The following is a 19,628-nucleotide window of genomic DNA, read 5'->3' as shown; positions in this document are numbered from 1 at the left end:
TCCTCCTTTGTTCCCTTTATTTCCCAGTTAGATCAGACTCTCTTTAGTAGCTGTAGCGTAAAGAATGAATAAAAATAGGGTACATAAGCCTATGATTGAAATTCGATAGAAGGAGTAAGAAACTCCTGATAAAATGTGATCAGCATCCATGCTTGGTGGCACTTGCTGTCAGCGTAATTTTTACCGTGATGTCATGTGAGGTCATACTTCTGCAGTGCCAAACAATGGCACAGAAATGTCTCATTTCAATTACAATGGCCTATCTCTCACCCCAAAATATTCGAGTGCGTGCTCATGCATTTCGAATTTTGCTTTGTAGGACTTAATGGATAGATATTAGCTGCACTGTACAGTAAGCCTTTTGTTCATAAGTGTCCTGCGCAATCTGGCATATGGGATCAAGGTTTATTTGCCTGACACAAAGCCCAGTGAAAGCATTCAGAATATTCTTTTTATAATTGACTGAAGTTTAGTTACCACATGCCAAGGCCCAGCATGAGGGGGAGGTGATTAAAAGGAGACTTAAAATGGTCTTAAAAGTATATACAGCATAAGACAAAGAAGGTAGGGATTGATTTTTCCCATATAAGGCAAAGAAAATGTAATTTAAATATTAATAAACCTTCTATGAGAGCGAGAGTATTGAACAGTCTGCTTGGATCATTGTGGACTCACTTTCACTAGGAAGCTTCCAAACGAGATTATGCATTTGTTAAGGAGTGAAGGGAAAAAAAGTGTTATCCTCCAATGGAGACAAGTTGGCAAGTACATGAATTTATTGCTATAAAAATCAGACAATATACATATTTGCAAAACCCAGAAAAAATCGTCATACATGTACACACACAAATAATATCCCACAAAAATAAAAGAAAAGCACTGATGGAATGGGTGACACAGTACAGGGCCCCAGGTATCATTCTAGCTTATTTGGTGCATCTTTGTTAAGCTAGCCACTGTTGCTTGAATCAGGGGAGTGATTCAAGGACTCAGACAAATTTGGTTAACTTAGGGGAAAACAAAAAGTTTTAAAAAAAGGAGGAAAAAAAAAAAAAAAGAGAGCCATTTTGACGGAGATCCAGAACATGCACTTTCAGCTTCTAGCCCAGCTTTTACAGGGGTATTTCATTCTTTAAAACAAACTTGAAAAACAGCACAAGAGGCTTTCCCACAATTTAGCAAACAATTCACTGTTAATGTTTTTTTCCATGTTAAAGGAGTGATTTGAATTATAGTACCCCAGAGAGAAGGGGTAGAGATAGAGACTCAAAGAAGAGAGAAAGGGAGGGCATAGAAGGACTTTTATCCTGGATCTGCTTCACACACGGAGGGCCCTCTGGCTGACCAACGACCCAACAGAACTGGCCAAGTCAAATGTCACAATTCATGTTACATGAGTTGAAGAGCTTCAAAATGCGAATAAGGAAACATTGATGCTAGTGAAGCAACTAGAGGCATGCAGGTGTGTGGTGGTGGTCACTACACCTCCCTGAGGCGGGAGGGGGTACCTTCGAGGCGTCTAAAAATGCTCTGCTTCTAAAAGTAGACTTTTTTGACATAGAGAAGCCCACTGAAATCACAAACAGACAGAGTAAAGGCAAAACAACAGTGAGGGAGTATCGCAGAGATATGCACATCTAGAAAACCACAAGAAATTCAGCCATACATGAAGAGACTACAGAAGAGACAGAGACAAAGAAAAGCGTCTCCAGGAAATAGTGCAACCTAAAAGAGATTTCAGTTAAACACAGGTTAAGGTGGAAAAAAATATCATCTAAGACTGCTTTAGTAATATCAAACTACTGAGTGGGTCAAACAGCTACATTTAGAAAAAAGCCCCAAAAAGCTAATGCTTGCATTAGAATATTTGAATTAACAAAGGATGGGTAAAACCAGGATGATAACTGTGGCCGTTTTTCTGCCTGTAGTTAAGAGAGGGGAAACAGGGAAATAATTCTAGTTTTAACAGAACGCTGTTAACTGAAAAAGCAAAACAGAACATGATTCACTGAGACCAAACCAGAATGGGCTGGGTAATATCTGTTCCATATTGTCAGTAGATTTCATTAATGATTAAAAATTAAAAAAAACCAAAAACCACATACAATCTTTCCTTCCAAATCCTTGTATTTTAGTCACGTCAGCGCCAGCATCTTAACACAAGCAAACCCAGAGAGACTGCAATGACAATGAGAAGCAATAAGGGATGTCTAATAGACTTAGAACATGAAAAGGGAACAAAGCAATCAAAAAAACCAACCAGTGCAGTAGATTGGAAGCTAGTGGATAAGGACAGGAGCAGACATCATCATACACAAGGGTCTTTCAGTTATTTAAAACACTTACCAAGAAAATCTAATGTCCTCAAAGTAGCTGCCAAAGTTTAAATGGGCGTGTTGCCCTACTGCAAATTATCACCAGCCAGTTATTCATGAAGCTACTTATTGGCTTATAAGAGCAAATAATTATGAAAGGCTATGTAAAATAAGGACTAAAAGAGAGATAATGCCGTGCAATATTGCCAAAGATGATGGGAAGTGAAAACTCTTAAAACATTCACAAAGGCTACGAACATTGTCTCTTTCAAGAAACACTACTATCAAGAGCAGGGACTTGGAAGCTGATGGGGTTAACTAGCCAGTGATTAAGGCAAGCAGACCCAGTTTGTCTGTTATTTTGAAATCCCATTTGCCAGTGGATACTAAGCTCCAGACTTTGACTTCCAGTGAAGGATACTGAAATATTTGCTATCCTTACAATAGCACCGAGTGCAGAGGACATCACCTGAAAGTAGCAAACAACTGGAGCATCATGAACGCACACAACATTGGGAAGAGGAGGAGAATCTGCCAATGCTCCATCATTTTGACTATGAAAAGAACGGAAAAGAAGACTTTACAGAAAGGATGAGTAAGGCTGACCAGGGCAGTCATCATCCCTGCTGATGCACACAGAAAATAGATGCCTGCTTTTCTTAAAGGACAGAGGTGAGGAACACAGTCACTAATCAGATCAATCCAATGCCCACTGGCCTCAGCCCGAGGCTGAGCTGTCTGACTTTCTTGTTACAATCATGGAGGTTTTGATAGCACTACTCAAGAAAGAACAATAGGTCTGAACACAGGAGCTCCAAGAAGTTCACAACAAAATTTAAAGCTGTTTTAATCAGTGCCAATGTGTGCATCCAGCAAGCGTCTGTAAGGTTACTGAGACAATTGCATCCCTACCCTCAGCCAAAACAGGCATGACTCACGTCCTATACAGTTCCCTTGAACCCAAAAATACAGTCAGGAAAGATCTTAGCATTGGCATGTTCAGCCTGCCATCACTTTTCCCTGAAGCCTGGGACTAAATGACCTTTTCACCATAACCTGGGTGCTAGCCTTTTATCTGTGGCAGGGCCTACAGTCTGACAGGAAACACTGCTCATCTGGTCTGTCCTGCTTACACCACCAACCACTTCTCTTTCACCTAAACCTTCTAAAGTCTTTTGCTCAATAGAGCTAAATTCAAACAGATTCATAATGCCATCACTGGGAGTTTCAGCCAAGACTCCTAGTCCTTTCAGGATGAAGCTATACCTGCCTAGAGGTTTTGCATTAGACATCAAATTAAAAAAGCAGGAACTGAGCTAAAATGTCTAAAGTACCATTCTTTCCAGAAACAGCCCTTCTCCCCACAAATAAATACAAAGCAAAGCTTTCCTGGGATTTATCTCTGTTTCAGCCCACAAAAGTTTGGATTAAAATGTAGCAGTTTAAAAAGCTGCTTTCCTTTTTAAGAATTATTTTAATTCCTCTTAGGTGAAACGGCACCACAGAAAAGGAACTCAGAATTCCCAGCCTGTTCAATGCCGCCTCTTGCTGTCACGACGCTGGCACTACAGCTTGCTACACAGAAAGCTCAGCGTCATCGCAAGTGATTACAACTTGGTTTTGAGATTCTCAAGGCACTGTAAGATACTTAGCTACATGAATTCCATTGACGTTAATACCATAGAAGCAACTAAATCCACTGCACTGTGAGGAAAGAATCTATCTTGTTTTCAGCTGGCCTAGAAAGTTTGAAGTTAGGGATTTACTTGGAGTTATTCATGTGAATTTAGACATAGCACCCAGATAGCTGTATTTTTCCTGCATGTGAAGCAAACACAATATTAATGACAGATAAGCAGTGAAAATATGTCCAATGACTTATTTCCAACAATCATCTTTCCTCTGCGTTTTAAGTGTTATTATGGAAAATCCCCAAATCAAATAACCCTTAAGAATTTAATTAAATTTAAAATGTGAAAGCATCAGCCTGACAGAGCCCTCATAGAATAAGCTTTGCAGGCAACAAGTGATCACAGTTCAGGTGTATAACCTTTTGTTCGGCAAGGTGCACTTACTCTATTAGACACAACCATCCTTATTTACATAAATGTGTGCATGCTGCAACGAAATGACCTTCCCCTACGGCTCCCTCAAAATGGCACTGCAAGAATCTCTTTTTATAACTTTCCCTAAGATTTGCCTTCATCTCTATGTATATCCAGAAAGATCTCGGGCTACCACGGCAATCACAGAGATGAAGTTTACTCGAGTTGAACAAATAGGTTAGCTTGGACCTTCACCCCCTGGGCTCCTCGAGTGACACAAAATCCTGTCAGTTCATTTACATATGCATGCTGGATGACGTTACGCTGAAGGCACTCACCTTACCGCAGATGTCATTAATAGCCACATGAACGAAGATGGATGCCTCTTCTATACCTTCCAGGTACACGTGTCGGTAACCTGAAACAGAGTGAGCAAAGCTGACAAGGAGCTGAAAGGGGATAGGAAGAACATCTAGAGACTCTCCTGTAAACAGCAAAAGAGATGAAGCCGTTTTTTAACCAGCTCCTCCATCCTCATCCAGGCTTGGGCATCACCTAGCCACACGCAGTTACCTATGAGTCACACCACTCACAACTTTAACTGCCATTTCTTCTTGTCCCTTTTAATTTACAAAAAACCCGTGTCCTGTTTTTTATGGTGTCCATTATTGCTGCTGTCAATCTGTGACTTAACTACATTCTCTCTTGGGGGCTTCCAGTCCATTATAAATACTGCAAACATTTCAACAAAGTTCATTTTATTGAAACTGGATGGTTGTTTTCAATCTTAAAGCAAGCTTTTCTCTTTGCTTTGAAAGAAAAGAAAAACATATACAGAAGAAGCTTTAATATGAAAGAAGACTTAAAACAGAAATAAGAAACTGACAGAAAATGGCATTTAATAACCTCGACCCCATCATTAGAATAGGTAACTACCTGTTCTCTGTTAAACTATTACTGGTAGTAATAAGGCTAATCAAAACTCTAGTGTCTTTCTAAAACTGGTGTGAAGAAAATGGAGGAAAAAGCAGTATGAGATAAACAAGAGTAAAGATTCTGTATGGTAAGGTAGTCTTCCAAGCCCACAATATTTAGCCATCCTGCTTGACAATCTTACCCTATTTTTTTTTTTTAGTCTAGGCCCATAGAGTTAATTGATTCAGTCTTCATCATCCTCTAAGTCAGTAGTGGACCAAGGTAGAGAACTCAAGGTCCAAACTCCCAGTCTCCTGTTCTAACTAGAAATTTCTGCAGCAGACACATGTACACACGTTAACCCAGCACTTGCAGCTTCAGTTATCCCAGAAAAAAGTCCTAGCCAACTGATTTGGGATTTCACCATTTCTGTCTTACCTGGCATCATACTGCTGAAAGCTATTGTTCTCTGTCCAATAAAATCACGCCCAATTGGATCGTGATCCCACACAAGGAACCGAACCAGTGCAATCTCTGGCATGTGTATTGTGAACACCAACGTTTCCTCCCACATTGGGTTAAAACCTTGGAATGAAGGAATCAGCTTTTAGATATATTGGTCACAAGATGCAAGAAGAAAGAAGATTGCCCACATAAGACATGCCTAAACAGCAACATCATTCTAGTATCATTGTTCTTGGAAAATCCAGTACTCCCACTCACTTCAGCAGGAGACACAACAGCACAAGAATTTGCAAAAGAGAGAGTTGGTTCTTAAATTTGGCCATGCTTTCAGCAGGTGTTTGGACAACCTTTCTTTTGACCACAGCAAGCTCAAAATACCCTTCTCTAATACACAATGAGAAGTCAGGCAAATGACGTGTTTTACACCAAGACCTTCACAACATTATACCAACTCAGTTGAACAATTCAAGACCCAAGTCTGATTAGCATGAAGAATGTTTATACCAATTTTTCAGTGCTTTGCCATAATAGGCACCAAATTTCATCTACTTGTATCTTTATGAACAAAACTTTCCTGAAAGAGGATGTTTCAGGCATAAAAAAAAACCCCTAAAACCCATGGAATCTTACCATTATCATCAACTACTCTAGTTTGTTCTTTGAAGCAATCGACAGGTAAGCCTATAACTTCTACTTCAACAAATGGATCTATGATCTGGAAAACAGAAAGTAACAAATATTGAAGAGAAAGAGTGACAAAGTTTAGATTCTAGCACATGGCTTTTACAATGTGGGCATTGTATGTTATTGTCTTAATAATTATTGGTCTGAAGCCCTTCTGTAACAGATTATTATGCTGATGAGAGATCTCTGGCTACGTCACCTAAAAGCATAATTTAGAACAATCACGTTGTATGCATTTGTAATAATTTCTCTGTTCTATTTCTCTCTTCTAAAATGAACTTTAAACACTGGTCTGCATATAAACATTTTCTATTTTAGCGGATATTTGAGTAGAAGCTTTAAAATATATTCAAAACAGACATTATGATAACAGACATTATGATAAACAAGTTCTAAAGCAGCAACATTAAAAATCCCCACGAGAACCATCTCTTAAAACTCTCAGTGCCATCATGGCACAATGGACAAGGCAATGGTCAAAACAAATGGGAGATATAAGTTCTACCTGTGGCTGACTGGCAAACATATCCTAATTACTACCTTACATTTCTGGAAGCAAGTCTGCTTAGAATGTAAGCTTGAAAAACTAGAGCATGTCTTGTAGAAGGTTGCTGTAATTACCTAAGACTAAGAAGCCTTTGGCTCTCTTGAGACCTCTTTTAATTAAACGTGAACCTCAAAAGAATGACAAGGTCCCTGAAGGCAACGGTAGGAAGGACATTCTGGGGATCACAGAGGAAGACCATCCTGGCACAGAGTCTTTACATTCTACTAGGTAGCCACAAAGATATTCCTGTAATTGGCCTGAACCTCTACAGTTTCTAATTAGTGTATAAGTCTCTCTTGTGTTCCCTGAAAGGATGACAAGTTTTGACAGAGTTGAGTCTCAGGGTGACACCTCTATCCCTGTTCACATGGAGTGGGAAAAGGCAGGTAGCTTTAAAAGATTAATCTCTGTTCCAGCCTGCGATGTGACTCATATAAAAACCTATGCTGGGCCCATTCAGTTATATGTCATTTGAAATAGCCACCTGATACACAAGTCCACCATCCACCTGTAAGTTACACTGAAGACAAGAGTACCTGTAATCAACTATTAGATTTTTGGAAACTTGTTACTGCTTTCGCATACCAAGAACATAAACAGCCGATGTGATCTCAGCAAGAATGAAGAACCTTTTTATGCTTAGGAGAACACAAATATTCTTTGTGCCCATGACCTTATAGAATCCTTTACCACTAAAGAAAAATCAGACGTGTTATATCTGCTTTTTGTTACTCTTTGAAAGACACCTCATTCTGGAGGAATTACTATATTCAAAGCATGTATTCCATTGGAATTCCATTTCCACCTGGAAAGAATTCCAAAGAACACAAGAAAGACTAGAGAGTGTATTTGTCAAACATCTTATCTTGTTTGCCCAGCTCTGTTGTACAAAATCTTTTTCATAACTTGTGGTCAGCACAGGAAAGGTCTGGTTTTTCTCCAGTATAATTATATGCAAAAGAAACATATAAGATGAAACATGGAATTTTGAACACCACCTAGCTTAGTGTAGCTTTCAACAGGTCAGGCTTGTGTAGCGTAGATACCTGACTTAGCTCACACACTAACAGCCACCAAATCAGGGAGCACAGGAAATGGGTAGGGTGAGCCAGCCTACAAGTGCTCGGCTGGAGGTTAAACTAACCCTTGCTCAGGGTTAAACTAACTGCAAGTTTGCTACCTGGACAGACTGGGTGCAGATTGTTTATCAAAATTATTTAGGCATTTTATCTTAACAGTGTTAATTTTTCTATATATTGTTGGGTCCTGACACAGGAAGTAAGTTCCTATGTTTTGCGGGCACTTCTAGAATAATCACTTAAAACAAGACTGTTTGCAGTTGTAGGGAACTGGATTCGTGGGCTCAGCTAATTTTCTTCCAAGATTATGTTCTGCATGAGCTAATTCCCCTACTGTTCAAGATAAATGGTATTCCAACAGATTATTCTTCATCTTCTGAAATATGAATGCAATCTGAATTAGGACAAATTCCATGCTGTTGCATATGGTATATTAATAAAAATAGAAATAAAGAAATGGAAATGTAAATAAACGAATTAAAACCTAGATAGGTTCACTAAGCCTTCAGCATGACTCTACTGTGTTTGGTTTTTGGGGAAGTTTATCTGGTTTGATGTAGTCACCTAAAGAGTTCCACAGAGAAGGAGTATTTAGAAGATGACTGCACCATTCATATAAAATTCAAGCATGTAAGAACTCGTTTGAAAGGTTTGATTCTAATTGCAAAAGGCTAAAAGGAAATTTTAATTCTGACAAAAATTCATTCATTAAAGACTAACATTTAATAAAGTCAAGTGGATGACATTGCGGCATCAACAAACAGCACAAGAAATGAAGAAAGCCTCTTCAAAAAGTTGCCAAGAGGTTGGAATCTGGCTCCTTTTAGTCTGGTATTTCATTAAATGGATTTGCCAGAGGTTTTAAAAAATAACTAAGGGAGCACCAAAAAAACCCCAAACCCCAAACCAAATAAACAAACAAAAACCAAACCAAAACAAAAACTAGAAGAAAAAAAAAAACACACAACAGAAGCCAAAATGAAGGACAGAAAGAAAATAAGTAGTAACATTGTGCTAAATGGAGGACCAGGAGCAGATTCATGCAAGCAGAGGGAAGGACTCCCAGGTAACTCTGCTTGCGTTGCCTGACAAGCTCAGCAGTTTTCTACGTTTATTTTTTTTAAGAGGCAGACTGACTTGGCTCTGTTTGCAAGGGTGTCTTGGAGGAAGGAGGACATTTGAGTACGATGGTGAGTAGAAAGTCATCATGATGAGATTATAGGCCTTTTTTGCTTCTCCTTGAGACACTGCATTGGCAGTGGGGGAAAAACATCAATCCATTGCTGTGATGCTTAGAAGTGAAGAATATCACCTGAAGGTCTAGGTTGCTAATGACCCAGCTTGTTCATGTTCTACATCTCCGGACAGATAACTGCAGGAAGTTAAATCCTCATCCTTAGCCCAGCCAACATGGAAATGAACCTTCTCCAACACAAAGAACAATTACTGATTGTCCCATACCTCTCCTCTGTCTCCCAGCATGGAATCACGTGGTTTGGGGAGTTGTTGACCACTGATAATCCTTAGAACCAGCTGTTTCTTCAGCTGGCCAGGCAGTGGGTCTTCAGAATTTGGATTAAAGACACCTGAAAGAATAACAAGTCACATAATGTGAAAGAAGTGCAGTTTTGGGGATGACTTTAGTTATAAGTACCTTCTAGCACCAGAAATGCATTTTTAAACAAACTGTAAGAGGATCCATACCCACTCTTCTCATGCAGTAAGTGATCTGCTTATTTTGTTCATTTTTCTTACCTTGACACATGCAGCTCGGTTTGAGGACATAGCCACAATTCCCATTGGCACTGAATTTGGCCCGGTTCAGCTGCAGCATTCTCCCCTCTGATTGGTAGTTTAGGGCAACTATTTAAAAAAAAAATATGTGATATTACTTACTGAGTAAGTTAACAACATTCTTGTTTGTAGGACCAAGTTAAAGGAAGGACACCTAAATCCATTTCCACATTTGACTCCTTTGATGCAAAAACTCAAATGTTTCATGAAAAAGAGTTCTCTTATATAACATACATCACAGCTTCAGGGAGAGAAGCTCTCCAAAAGGTCTGAACTCTGAAGTCCTCTTGCATTTGAGAAGTTCATTTATTTCCATTTATCAGACAACCACTTGCACGTAAGACACATGTTGGAGGTAATCTGCCTGGGTAACAACACAGAAAGTAACAAGGAGGACTCAACTGTCAGTGAAGCTGGATGAGCGGAGAACTCAGTGTATTCTAAGGGGTGATTCCAGAGCACCTACTGAAACACGTCTCCCAAAATAAAACAAAAATTAACAAGTTTTCTTTCTGCTCACCAAGCTGGCAGCCAGCATTCCAGAATGGCTGGGGATTGTAGTTGCTAGAGTCCACCCGATAAGAAGATGGGTAGATGCGGGACAGCTGATGCTGGTTGAAACGTAGATACTGTTCTGGCTTTTGTTGCAGTATCTGGTGGGCTTTTGTTTCACTGAAAGATGAAACCTGCCAGCTGGAAGAGACTGTGAAGAGGAGAGGAGGAGATTAGAGGTAATCTCCTTGTTTATTTATTTATCAGCTAGATAAAGCATTCAAAACTACATAGCACTGGTTCCTTATAACTATCAAGCGTCATTTGAATATATCCCACTCAGAGCAAACTATGCTTGTCTTATATTAGAGCAAAATCTGTGCTTATTGGAGGAGTTATGGTTGGGAAAATGAAGCTGAATATAATGAATTACCTGAATCTTCATTTAGAAGCTGTAAAAAAATTCTGTAAGATTTTTTTATTTGCTCAAGGAAAGTATTTTTTTTCTGGCAAGCAATTCTCTCTTTCTGAGACTTCTAACTAAAATTTGCTTCCTGACAAAATAAGATGCAGAAAACTAAGAAAGAGGACTGAAATATTCTAGAAATTTAATGCTGATATTTCCTCAGATCTGACTTAAAAATCTAAGCTTTAAGCTTGAAATGCTCTTCAGACCATTCTGCCCAAGAGCACAAGTAAGTCCTCGGTTATTTCCCAGGATGTAAGCGTTGTGTAGCAGCTTTTGTACAAGCTAGCAAAGAATACATGTGTACTACTTACTACCAACAGTAACAACTTCTCCTTTATAGAAGCTGTCACACAACTCCAGGCTCATGTTGTGGATGTGCTGGTTTTGGCTGGGATAGAGTAAATTTTCTTCGTTGTAGCCAGTATGGGGGGATGTTTTGGAGTTGCGCTGAGAACAGTGCTGATAACCCAGGGATGGTTTCGCTCCCGCTGAGCAGGGCTTGCACAGAGCCAAGGCCTTCTCTGCTCCTCACCCCACCCTGCAACGAGTAGCTGGGGGGGCACAGGGGGTTGGGGGGGACGCGGCTGGGACAGTGACCCCAACTGACCCCAGGGAAGTCCCACACCATAGGGCGTCATGCTCAGTATATAGAGCTGGGGGGAGAAGAAGGAAGGGGGGGGACATTTGGAGTGATGGCGTTTGCCTTCTGAAGTAACCGTTACATGTGATGGAGCCCTGCTCTCCTGGGGACGGCCGAGCACCCGCCTGCCCGTGGGAAGGAGTGAATCAATTCCTTGTTCTGTTTTGCTTGCGTGCACAGCTTTCACTTCACCTATTGAACTGTCTTTATCCTGACCCAGGACTTTTCTCACTTTTATCTTTCCAGTTCTCTCCCCCAACATCCCACTGTGGGGGAGTGAGCGAGCGGCTGTGTGGGGCTTAGTTGCCAGCTGGGTTAAACCACAACAGTGGACTCTGAATGGCAAGTAGTCAGCTACTTCAAAATAGTATAGCTTTATTGTGTGCAGCTCTTCTGTTAAAATCTTTTCAGGGTGAGGGAGAAACTGACAGAAAATCAGCTTTTAATAAGAAGATATGTAAGAACATAAACCTTTCCATTCCTTTGTATAGCAATTATTTTCAGCAGACTTTCAGTTCAACCTACTTTCAGTTTCAACATCATGGATGCCAACAGACTTTGTGTATTTCACCAGGTCAGAGAGAGCCCTGGACAGCTTCATTGTCTTCTTCTGTCGGTTTGTCCTAGAAAGATAAACCAAATTAATTTCCCATTATTTGAGGGGTAAATTTTATCTTTCTTTTTAAAAATACATCAGTGTAAAGAAATATGAGGTTTTCTTTCACCAAGGAGGAACCTACTAGTTTTATACCACATAGAGCTTCATTGACAAGGCACAGAAGTTGTGGAACCAATGGCATGAAAGTATACAGAACAAGTCAGTCCTGTTCTTACATGTTAATGGCAGACATAAGTATTCACCTACTAAGATCTGGTGGGGAGAGCTCTAAATTGCTTTGACCAAAGGGAGGAATATCTATTCACATATATATATAATATATTTATTTCTCAAGTCAAGGCCTAATGAAAAAGCTTTTTAAATCCCAAAGAAATAGTAAGAAAGTAACGCTCTGATCCTCCACCTTTGCTGCAGGTTTTCACTAACATCATATCTACCAACCTCCCAAAGAATGCTCCAAAGTATCCTAGAGAACTACTTGATCTGATTTCTGACTTTTGAAGCCTGATGCTTAAGCAACCAATCTGCAAAGGATCTTTGATGTCAGGATTTTTGAAGAGGCAATTTCAAAAGAAAAATCAGAATCATCACCTGAATGTTGATGAACTTCATTTGGCAAACCATAAAACAATAAAAAAATTCAGCTGGGGACTTGAGACACTGCAAATCCACCTTAATGGATTCACTGGGCCACCAGTCAAATGGCCTACATGTCAGCTGGATGAGATGGTAAGAGCTCAAAACACATACCAGGACCACTGTACCTTGCTAATTAGTCTGAGTGGCACCAAGAGATCATTCTGATGATCTTACACAGACATCAGATCTACCCTTACACCAGATTCCTGTCACGTGCCTGCAGCCTTCAACAAATTGGTTTCTAGACCTGAAGCATATCTGTTTAGTGGGTACATTTATGTTGGTATCTTTTTTAGAAGCAAAATTATCAAATCACTTGTTAACAAACCTGTTGCAATGTACAGAGCTCCTGGCTAAATTTCCTTGAGAATCCAAATCATCTTCACCCTCTTCCAGGCTCGTTGCCTTTTTCAATTTGCTTCCTTTTTTCTGTGCCACAAGGAAATAAAACCATAATAGCATAACCATCTGATCGGCATTTGAGCAGCTGGATACACTTCTGCTTTGTTACACCGATGAGTGTTACAGAAAATGGGAGACGACAGCTTTTGTAACCCTCAGTACTACCGAATGATCTGCATGCACATGGGGAAGACTCGGCCCAAGGTCTGAGCCTTTTTATAAAGGACTCACAAATCCTCAGATAAAAAGTGCAAATGAATTTTTATGTTTTTCTGTTATGCACAATTATAACCAGTAATCCAGCCTAGCTATTCAGTGAACAGTCTGACAGCAAGGCTTTGCCAGACGATGCAATTATGATATTCCTCTTCACCTCTGTGTGCAAGGAAAAAACCTATCCAAGATTACAATATTTAGTGTAGACCTAATCTACAGAGTGGCTCACCTTGCGTTTAGAAAAACTGCCCATCAATGACCGGCTGTGCCTTTTATTGGTACTGAAGTCTTCCCCAGATTCCACATCATCCTCAAGTTTATTCTGAAGCAACCAAACAGAAAGAATAATGTAGCAAGACCAAATAGAGTGCTACAGGCGGCTTATTAGAATATCATCAGAAATAGTTTGGGAAGCAATCCTCCCCAAAGCGTCAACACAACTGGAGCAGACCAAGGCAGACTTTTTTTTAAACACAAGCTGAGTACAAGACCTTGTATCCTGGCAATTACTGCCAAAACCTTTGTCCACGGGAACTTGCAGAGCAGACAGAAATCGGACAAATACCTAACCCCAATTTTATTTTCACCCAAGCAAAGCTTGAATGCCCCCGTACCACATAGATTAATTGACACCAGACTGGTTTGCATCTTAATATTGGAAAAGCATAGTTTAACAGGACTTATTTCTGCCAATTACACAGTTTTAGTAGGATACTCCATGGGAAGAAAGAAATGAAACTCTCATAATCCCTGAAACTGTATACACTTCTTTGGGGCCACTGGTTTTTAATATGACCTTACAAGTTTCATTGTTTCCTATACTAATAAAACACAGACTATTCTGGTTAACACCTATGCAAAAGGATGCCTGAAGTCTTGGCCTTGCAGTGGATCTTACAAGAATAACTGATATATTATGTAAATCATTAAAGCACATACAAAACTCATGCCATAGAAAGTTTTTGGAAGCTGATTTTTAGTTCTCATCTAGTTTTAATCCCTAGTTAGTACACCTGCTTATTATTGGCAGATCTCCAATGTTTTTCATTTGCATGCAACAATCTTCCTCAGCTTTTTGTGGCTTATTACAAATTCTAAAATGCCAATGTCTCAAGTTCATGAAGTGTATTTGTGGGCTGACTACATTTTTATAAATAAATATTAGTTTGAAATTAAAACAAACGCAAATACATAGAACCAAGGGGGAAAAGCCCAACTTTCATATGCACTTTTTATATTGGAATATAAAATTCTTTCTCTTGAAAAGTCACTTCATGCATATATTTCATGCTCCAATTGCTGTGTGAGCAAGAAAAAACCTTCGCATATCTGACAGTGATGTTCACCTGGCATCATCATTAACTGAATGAATTCAGCTATGAATCTGAAGTCAACAATATATGATTTATTCAGTAAGCTAATAAAACACAAAAATTTGGAAATGCAAAACCCACTTTCTATGAAGTCACTGAAGAAAATCATTGGACTTTGGAGGGGAGGCGGTTAGCATAGCAGTTTCTATTTTGAAGGACTGCCATATTTCATTATTCATCTGCAATAACAGAATACCGCTCTGCTTCAAGTGGGAATCATAAAACCAGCTACAATTAAAATCTCATTGTCAGCAAATTAAAAAGAAGCTTCTACTAAATGGACAGATATGCAAAACATTCTTCCTTGTAACATAGCTTTTATATAACCAACGTGAGGCATTGTAAGATGCCATGACAAAATGTTACAGGAAATATTACAGAATATATTTTCTCATATATTGAAACAGCCAAATAGCAGTGGTCAGGGCAGTCATCCAAGAATGGAAAACAGCTTCAAAATCCCCATTCCACCTAAGCCTGACTGGGGTCATGAACCTGGATCTCCCTCATCCCAGGTGAATGTTTTGACTACCTGGTTATTCTTGAGTCGTATTATCCTAGTTAACCCAGAGGAGACAGGGACCTAATGGCAAAGACGCTCCACAAAATTCGTCGTGTGACTCACACTATCTTGTTTTAAGGAAGTGCTGAGCATTCTTTAGTTTCATTAGTACTATGATACTAATGTTCACCTCAGATAAACTGAGCTATCTTTACTGGGGAGCCTCAAAACAGATTTAAAAGCCCAACATCCACCTTTGAAAGAACAAGAATTATTGTTATGAAATAACAGTACTATGTAGCTACAGGGACAAAAACAACAGTCAGGTGTAGGGGTACGTGAAGTACAATAAAACATGTTCACCTTCTTACTATCTGATTTCAGACCAGCCTTTCCCGACGATAGTAGAGTGGTAACTGCAAAATTGTTTGGATCTTCACAGTCACGGATTTTGGATTCTTTTATCAGTGAGTCAAGTTTTTTCTTTGCTATATTCTCCACTCTTTTCCTATTAGTAGATGCCTACGAACAAAACAGAATCATTAAACTAGGTAATGATGAAAAAAGTCTTAGTGATTCCACCCAGGATTAAGGCAAACTAAAATGTCATCTGCAAGAAAAAAAAAAAAAGAGGTTCTTCATTTGCATGATGTGCAGCAGTGACCTGCAGCTCGGTATCAGACTTAGCGTAAAGCGTGGAAGTACATGAGGCCCTGAAGTAGATGTTGGATCTAAAGTGTAAACAGATTCTTTGAAGTGATGAGCTTAAAAATAAACTGATAAGAGAAGTTTTTAAAAACTGATTAAACCAGTTCTAATTAAACCAAGACTGACTGGTAGCAGCGCTATTCATGTGTAACGTCTGTTACAAGGCTAACATAGAAATAGTTATTACAGGCATGATGCCCCGTGCTGAGCTGGATTAATATATGCTACGTTTTGTCGTACATATTTAGTAAAAAAAAAAGATCGATTCTATTGGGCTGTCCAATAAGCTATTCTTCACGGAAATTTAACAGTAATGGATACATGTGGAAACTGAGCAAGCGGTATTTCTCTCACACATTGGGGCTGGCGGAGAGCATTCGGATGCTCTGTCAGGGTTGACTCTGCAGCTACAACAGATGCAAGATTCTGCTGGATGGGGTGGGCCAAGCTTAGAATCTTGATTTCAGCAGTTCAGGGCAAAACGTAAGAGGACTCCTGTTCCCTCCTTCTGTGTATATCATAGCCCATGTGAGGAAGTGGGGGAAACAAAAATAAAAATCCAGAGTTTTCTTTTTCATCCATGAGGCATAAACTCACAATCCCAGGTCTTTTAAGAGGTGACAAACTGTTTTCTCAGTAGGCTTTAAGAATTTGCAGTTAGATTTGTCATGAAACAAGCGATGATTTTCTGAGCTCTTAAAAATTTGGCTTGGAAAGCAAACCAGATGTAGCAAATCTCAGATTTAAAGCATCAGTAAACCTCACAGCAAAGTGAACTATTAGTAACAAAGACAATGAGGTCAGCAAAGCAACACCTACCAAGCCTTTAGTGAGAATAATACACCCAGCCATAACGTTACTACCTAATTTCACTATGAAAGGTGACACTTTTCTTACCAGCATTTATTTCTCCATCCATTTAATAGAACACTAAACATTATTTGACATCTCTTTTTCAATGGCATACGTGTGGGCTAAGTTGAAAAGAATCATGGCAAAAGTAATTTCTAGCAATGAGGGATCTGTTAACATTTCTGCATGTTCAAGTATCTGCATCAGGATCCTCTCGAAACAAACCATCTTTAAGTCTATAAATCATCTGGAAAACTTGCAAAATCAGGATCTTAAGTACCACAGCGCCCCTGAGTTCAGCAGGGTTGTCAAATCACCTGCCTTGTTTCCTTTGGCTATTATAAACAGTCTGCCATGCCTGGAATAAAGATAAAAGAACTAGAAAACACAGGAAAACAGGCTGAGTGAACATTGTTGATCACAGTGAAGTTTCAAAGTCAAGAAATGTCCAATCCTCATTGTATTCAGCTTGCGTAGTTCTAGTTTCCCTGTACAGTCAACTACATAGGTAGCCCCTAAGTGGGCTGTAAAAGCTTTTGGTTTGGCTTTCAGCTCATTTCCTCCCTGTTCAAAATGGTTATGCCATGACACCAGGTCTGATGTGATATAGCTGAAAGCCTGCGGGACGGAACTGTATCACCACTGGCTGTACAATACCTTCCACTTTGAAAAGATGCACCATGTAATAAGAAAGTGTCAAAAAACATGAAGCATTAAAACATCACAGATCTCAGCTTTAAAATATTGAAAAGTGATATGCTAAAACATGATAATTTAAAAAACCAAACAAATTATTTTTCCCCTTTGGTAGACTTATTCATTAAGAAGTTTCTCTTTTAGTTTTAGATGAAAAGGATCAAATCCATAACACAAAATGAGGAAATAGCCTGAGGGAGAGAGGACTGAAAATGCAATCTCTCTCCAAGGCAATCTAGTTTATGTTATTAAATGGTTTTGCCATGTATTTTATATTGTTTCTGTAAGATGCAATGTCTTTTGCCAGAAGATTAAAGTGACAAAAAGATTATTTTTAAAAGGATGTAGACATAAGCAGACATTAAAATATTCTTCCTTTTTAACACCTCCTTACAGTAAAAATCAATTAAACCAAGCCTTCAGCAGACTAAAGGGCCGCTCTGTAACAGTGACCACAATTTGACACAAGTAGAATTTTTTTCTTTTCTTTTCTGCATTTGAGGGGAAGAACACTATGATGCAGTAAAGAGTCATGAGATTTATGATATTAAAAGACACAAAATTCCAAACTTGAAACGTAACCCTGATTACTGGTGCTGCCCAGTACCCACTTTCGACAAATCCGTCCCCATGAAGGTTTAGAACCTAAAAGACTTGTGACCAATCCCAAAGATTAGACCACATCCACGTTCCAGAGAACTCTTACAATGTTTCTTCTCACTGGGATGGGAAAACTTAACATACATTTACACTGAAATGGTCACTTAGCTTACATCTCCATTCATTAGTTTACAGTCATCGTCAATCTCATCAGCACTGTCCTCATCAGAAACTTCACCTTCCTCCACATCATCACTGATGTTGGCTGGAAGCTTTTTCCCCTAGAAGATAAAATGATTACAGAGGCAGGTAAGCATGCAGCTCTTGCTATCACACATTAAAAAAAAAAAAAAAAAAAATTATTCAAAGCAGCAACCAGGTTCTTATTGATTGAGAAGACATTTGTTCAGAACCTTAAGTACCAGGTCCTTAAAGACTGTTTTTTGTAAAATTAGTTAAGTAATAAGAGATAACCAGGCACAAATCATAACCATCACAAGCAAAAAGAGGGATGGAACAAACGAAACAGGTTTTTACCTTAACCAGTATCTTTCCTTTAAGACTTGCTGGTGAAGGGAGCTTGGTAGAATCATCACTGTGCACAGAAGACAGATCCAGTTTGTCTCCCAGAATTTCTGTAAGATACTGAGCCATCTTCTTCTGCTGAATGACGCTGCAATGGTTCTCAATTGACAAGATAACAGGGTACCTGGCAGAGACATAAGCAAGTATCATCAGCTGCAAATTTAGCTTTTATAGCATTAAGAGGATAAGGGTTATTACTGTCTGAGCCATTCCTGTAACAGGCATCACCACCAAAGAAAGCCACAGGGGTTAGATAAACCAGTGTGGACACAGGACCGACCCCCACTACTCACTCCAAACTGAAGGGTCCATTTTTGACAGCCACACAATAATTAAACTTCTGCAATCTGATGCGATGCATTTGTTTGTTTTTTTCCAGAGCACACTTTTCACCTGCTTAGACCACCCAGTCCTGACCTCCACTTCTTATCAAAGAGGTTCTGGCAAGCCATTCATAAGGAAAACCTAAACAGCCAGTGCCTTCGACTCTCCTCTCCAGTCAGTGCTTCAGCCCTTTTGTACTGTCACAGGTAAAAGTAAACAAGGGTTCCAAGAACTGAGAAGATCCCCAAAGGGTCTTTGTCTTTACCTTCCCGCTTCCAACAACCAAGTGATAAACCTGCTCTGTTAGTTCTTCTATGGCAACTTTTCTAGCTAGCAGCAGGGGTGTATCATACACACTCACCTGCAGATAAAGCCTCTTCTACAAAGACAGTATTACTTCTAGATTTTCTTTTATTGTTGACTCTCCAGGCTGAGGCCAAGAAATAACAATGCCTGGTTGTTTGAAAGGCATCAAGATAACATCTGTGAAACATCGATTCCAGTGTGTTTGGTGCCATATAAAAGCATACTGAAGATGGATTTCTATTTAGAGATGCTGCATTTTTAGCACAAGCACCAAAACCAGTATACAGTGCAGTTTTGTAGGGCTGAATTACGAGGGATTCCTTAATTAAAAACTAATTATGAATAAAAAGATGTGTATCCT

The 19,628-nt window shown here is 39.3% G+C and overlaps 1 protein-coding gene across 5 annotated transcripts in view; it reads right to left on the bottom strand.

Annotated features, from left to right (window-relative positions):
- PLCH2 (phospholipase C eta 2) overlaps positions 1-19,628 on the bottom strand; it is a 124,223-nt gene that overhangs the window by 12,533 nt on the left and 92,062 nt on the right. For 4 of the 5 annotated variants that reach the window (XM_075113697.1, XM_075113694.1, XM_075113696.1 and 1 more), the window contains 12 exons: positions 18,590-18,761; positions 18,226-18,333; positions 15,560-15,718; positions 13,551-13,643; positions 13,032-13,132; positions 11,971-12,068; positions 10,365-10,547; positions 9,806-9,913; positions 9,512-9,636; positions 6,371-6,455; positions 5,714-5,860; positions 4,699-4,778 (listed from right to left, as the gene is read on the bottom strand). In XM_075113697.1, coding sequence (XP_074969798.1) covers positions 4,699-4,778; positions 5,714-5,860; positions 6,371-6,455; positions 9,512-9,636; positions 9,806-9,913; positions 10,365-10,547; positions 11,971-12,068; positions 13,032-13,132; positions 13,551-13,643; positions 15,560-15,718; positions 18,226-18,333; positions 18,590-18,761 — 1,459 coding nt within the window. The remainder of the gene's footprint in view (positions 1-4,698; positions 4,779-5,713; positions 5,861-6,370; positions 6,456-9,511; positions 9,637-9,805; positions 9,914-10,364; positions 10,548-11,970; positions 12,069-13,031; positions 13,133-13,550; positions 13,644-15,559; positions 15,719-18,225; positions 18,334-18,589; positions 18,762-19,628) is intronic. The other variant, XM_075113695.1, reaches the window with a different exon arrangement.

This window comes from Phalacrocorax aristotelis, chromosome 19, assembly GCF_949628215.1.
Source record: "Phalacrocorax aristotelis chromosome 19, bGulAri2.1, whole genome shotgun sequence".
Classification (NCBI taxonomy): Eukaryota; Metazoa; Chordata; class Aves; order Suliformes; family Phalacrocoracidae; genus Phalacrocorax; species Phalacrocorax aristotelis.
This window is presented reverse-complemented; position numbering and strand designations above follow the sequence as displayed.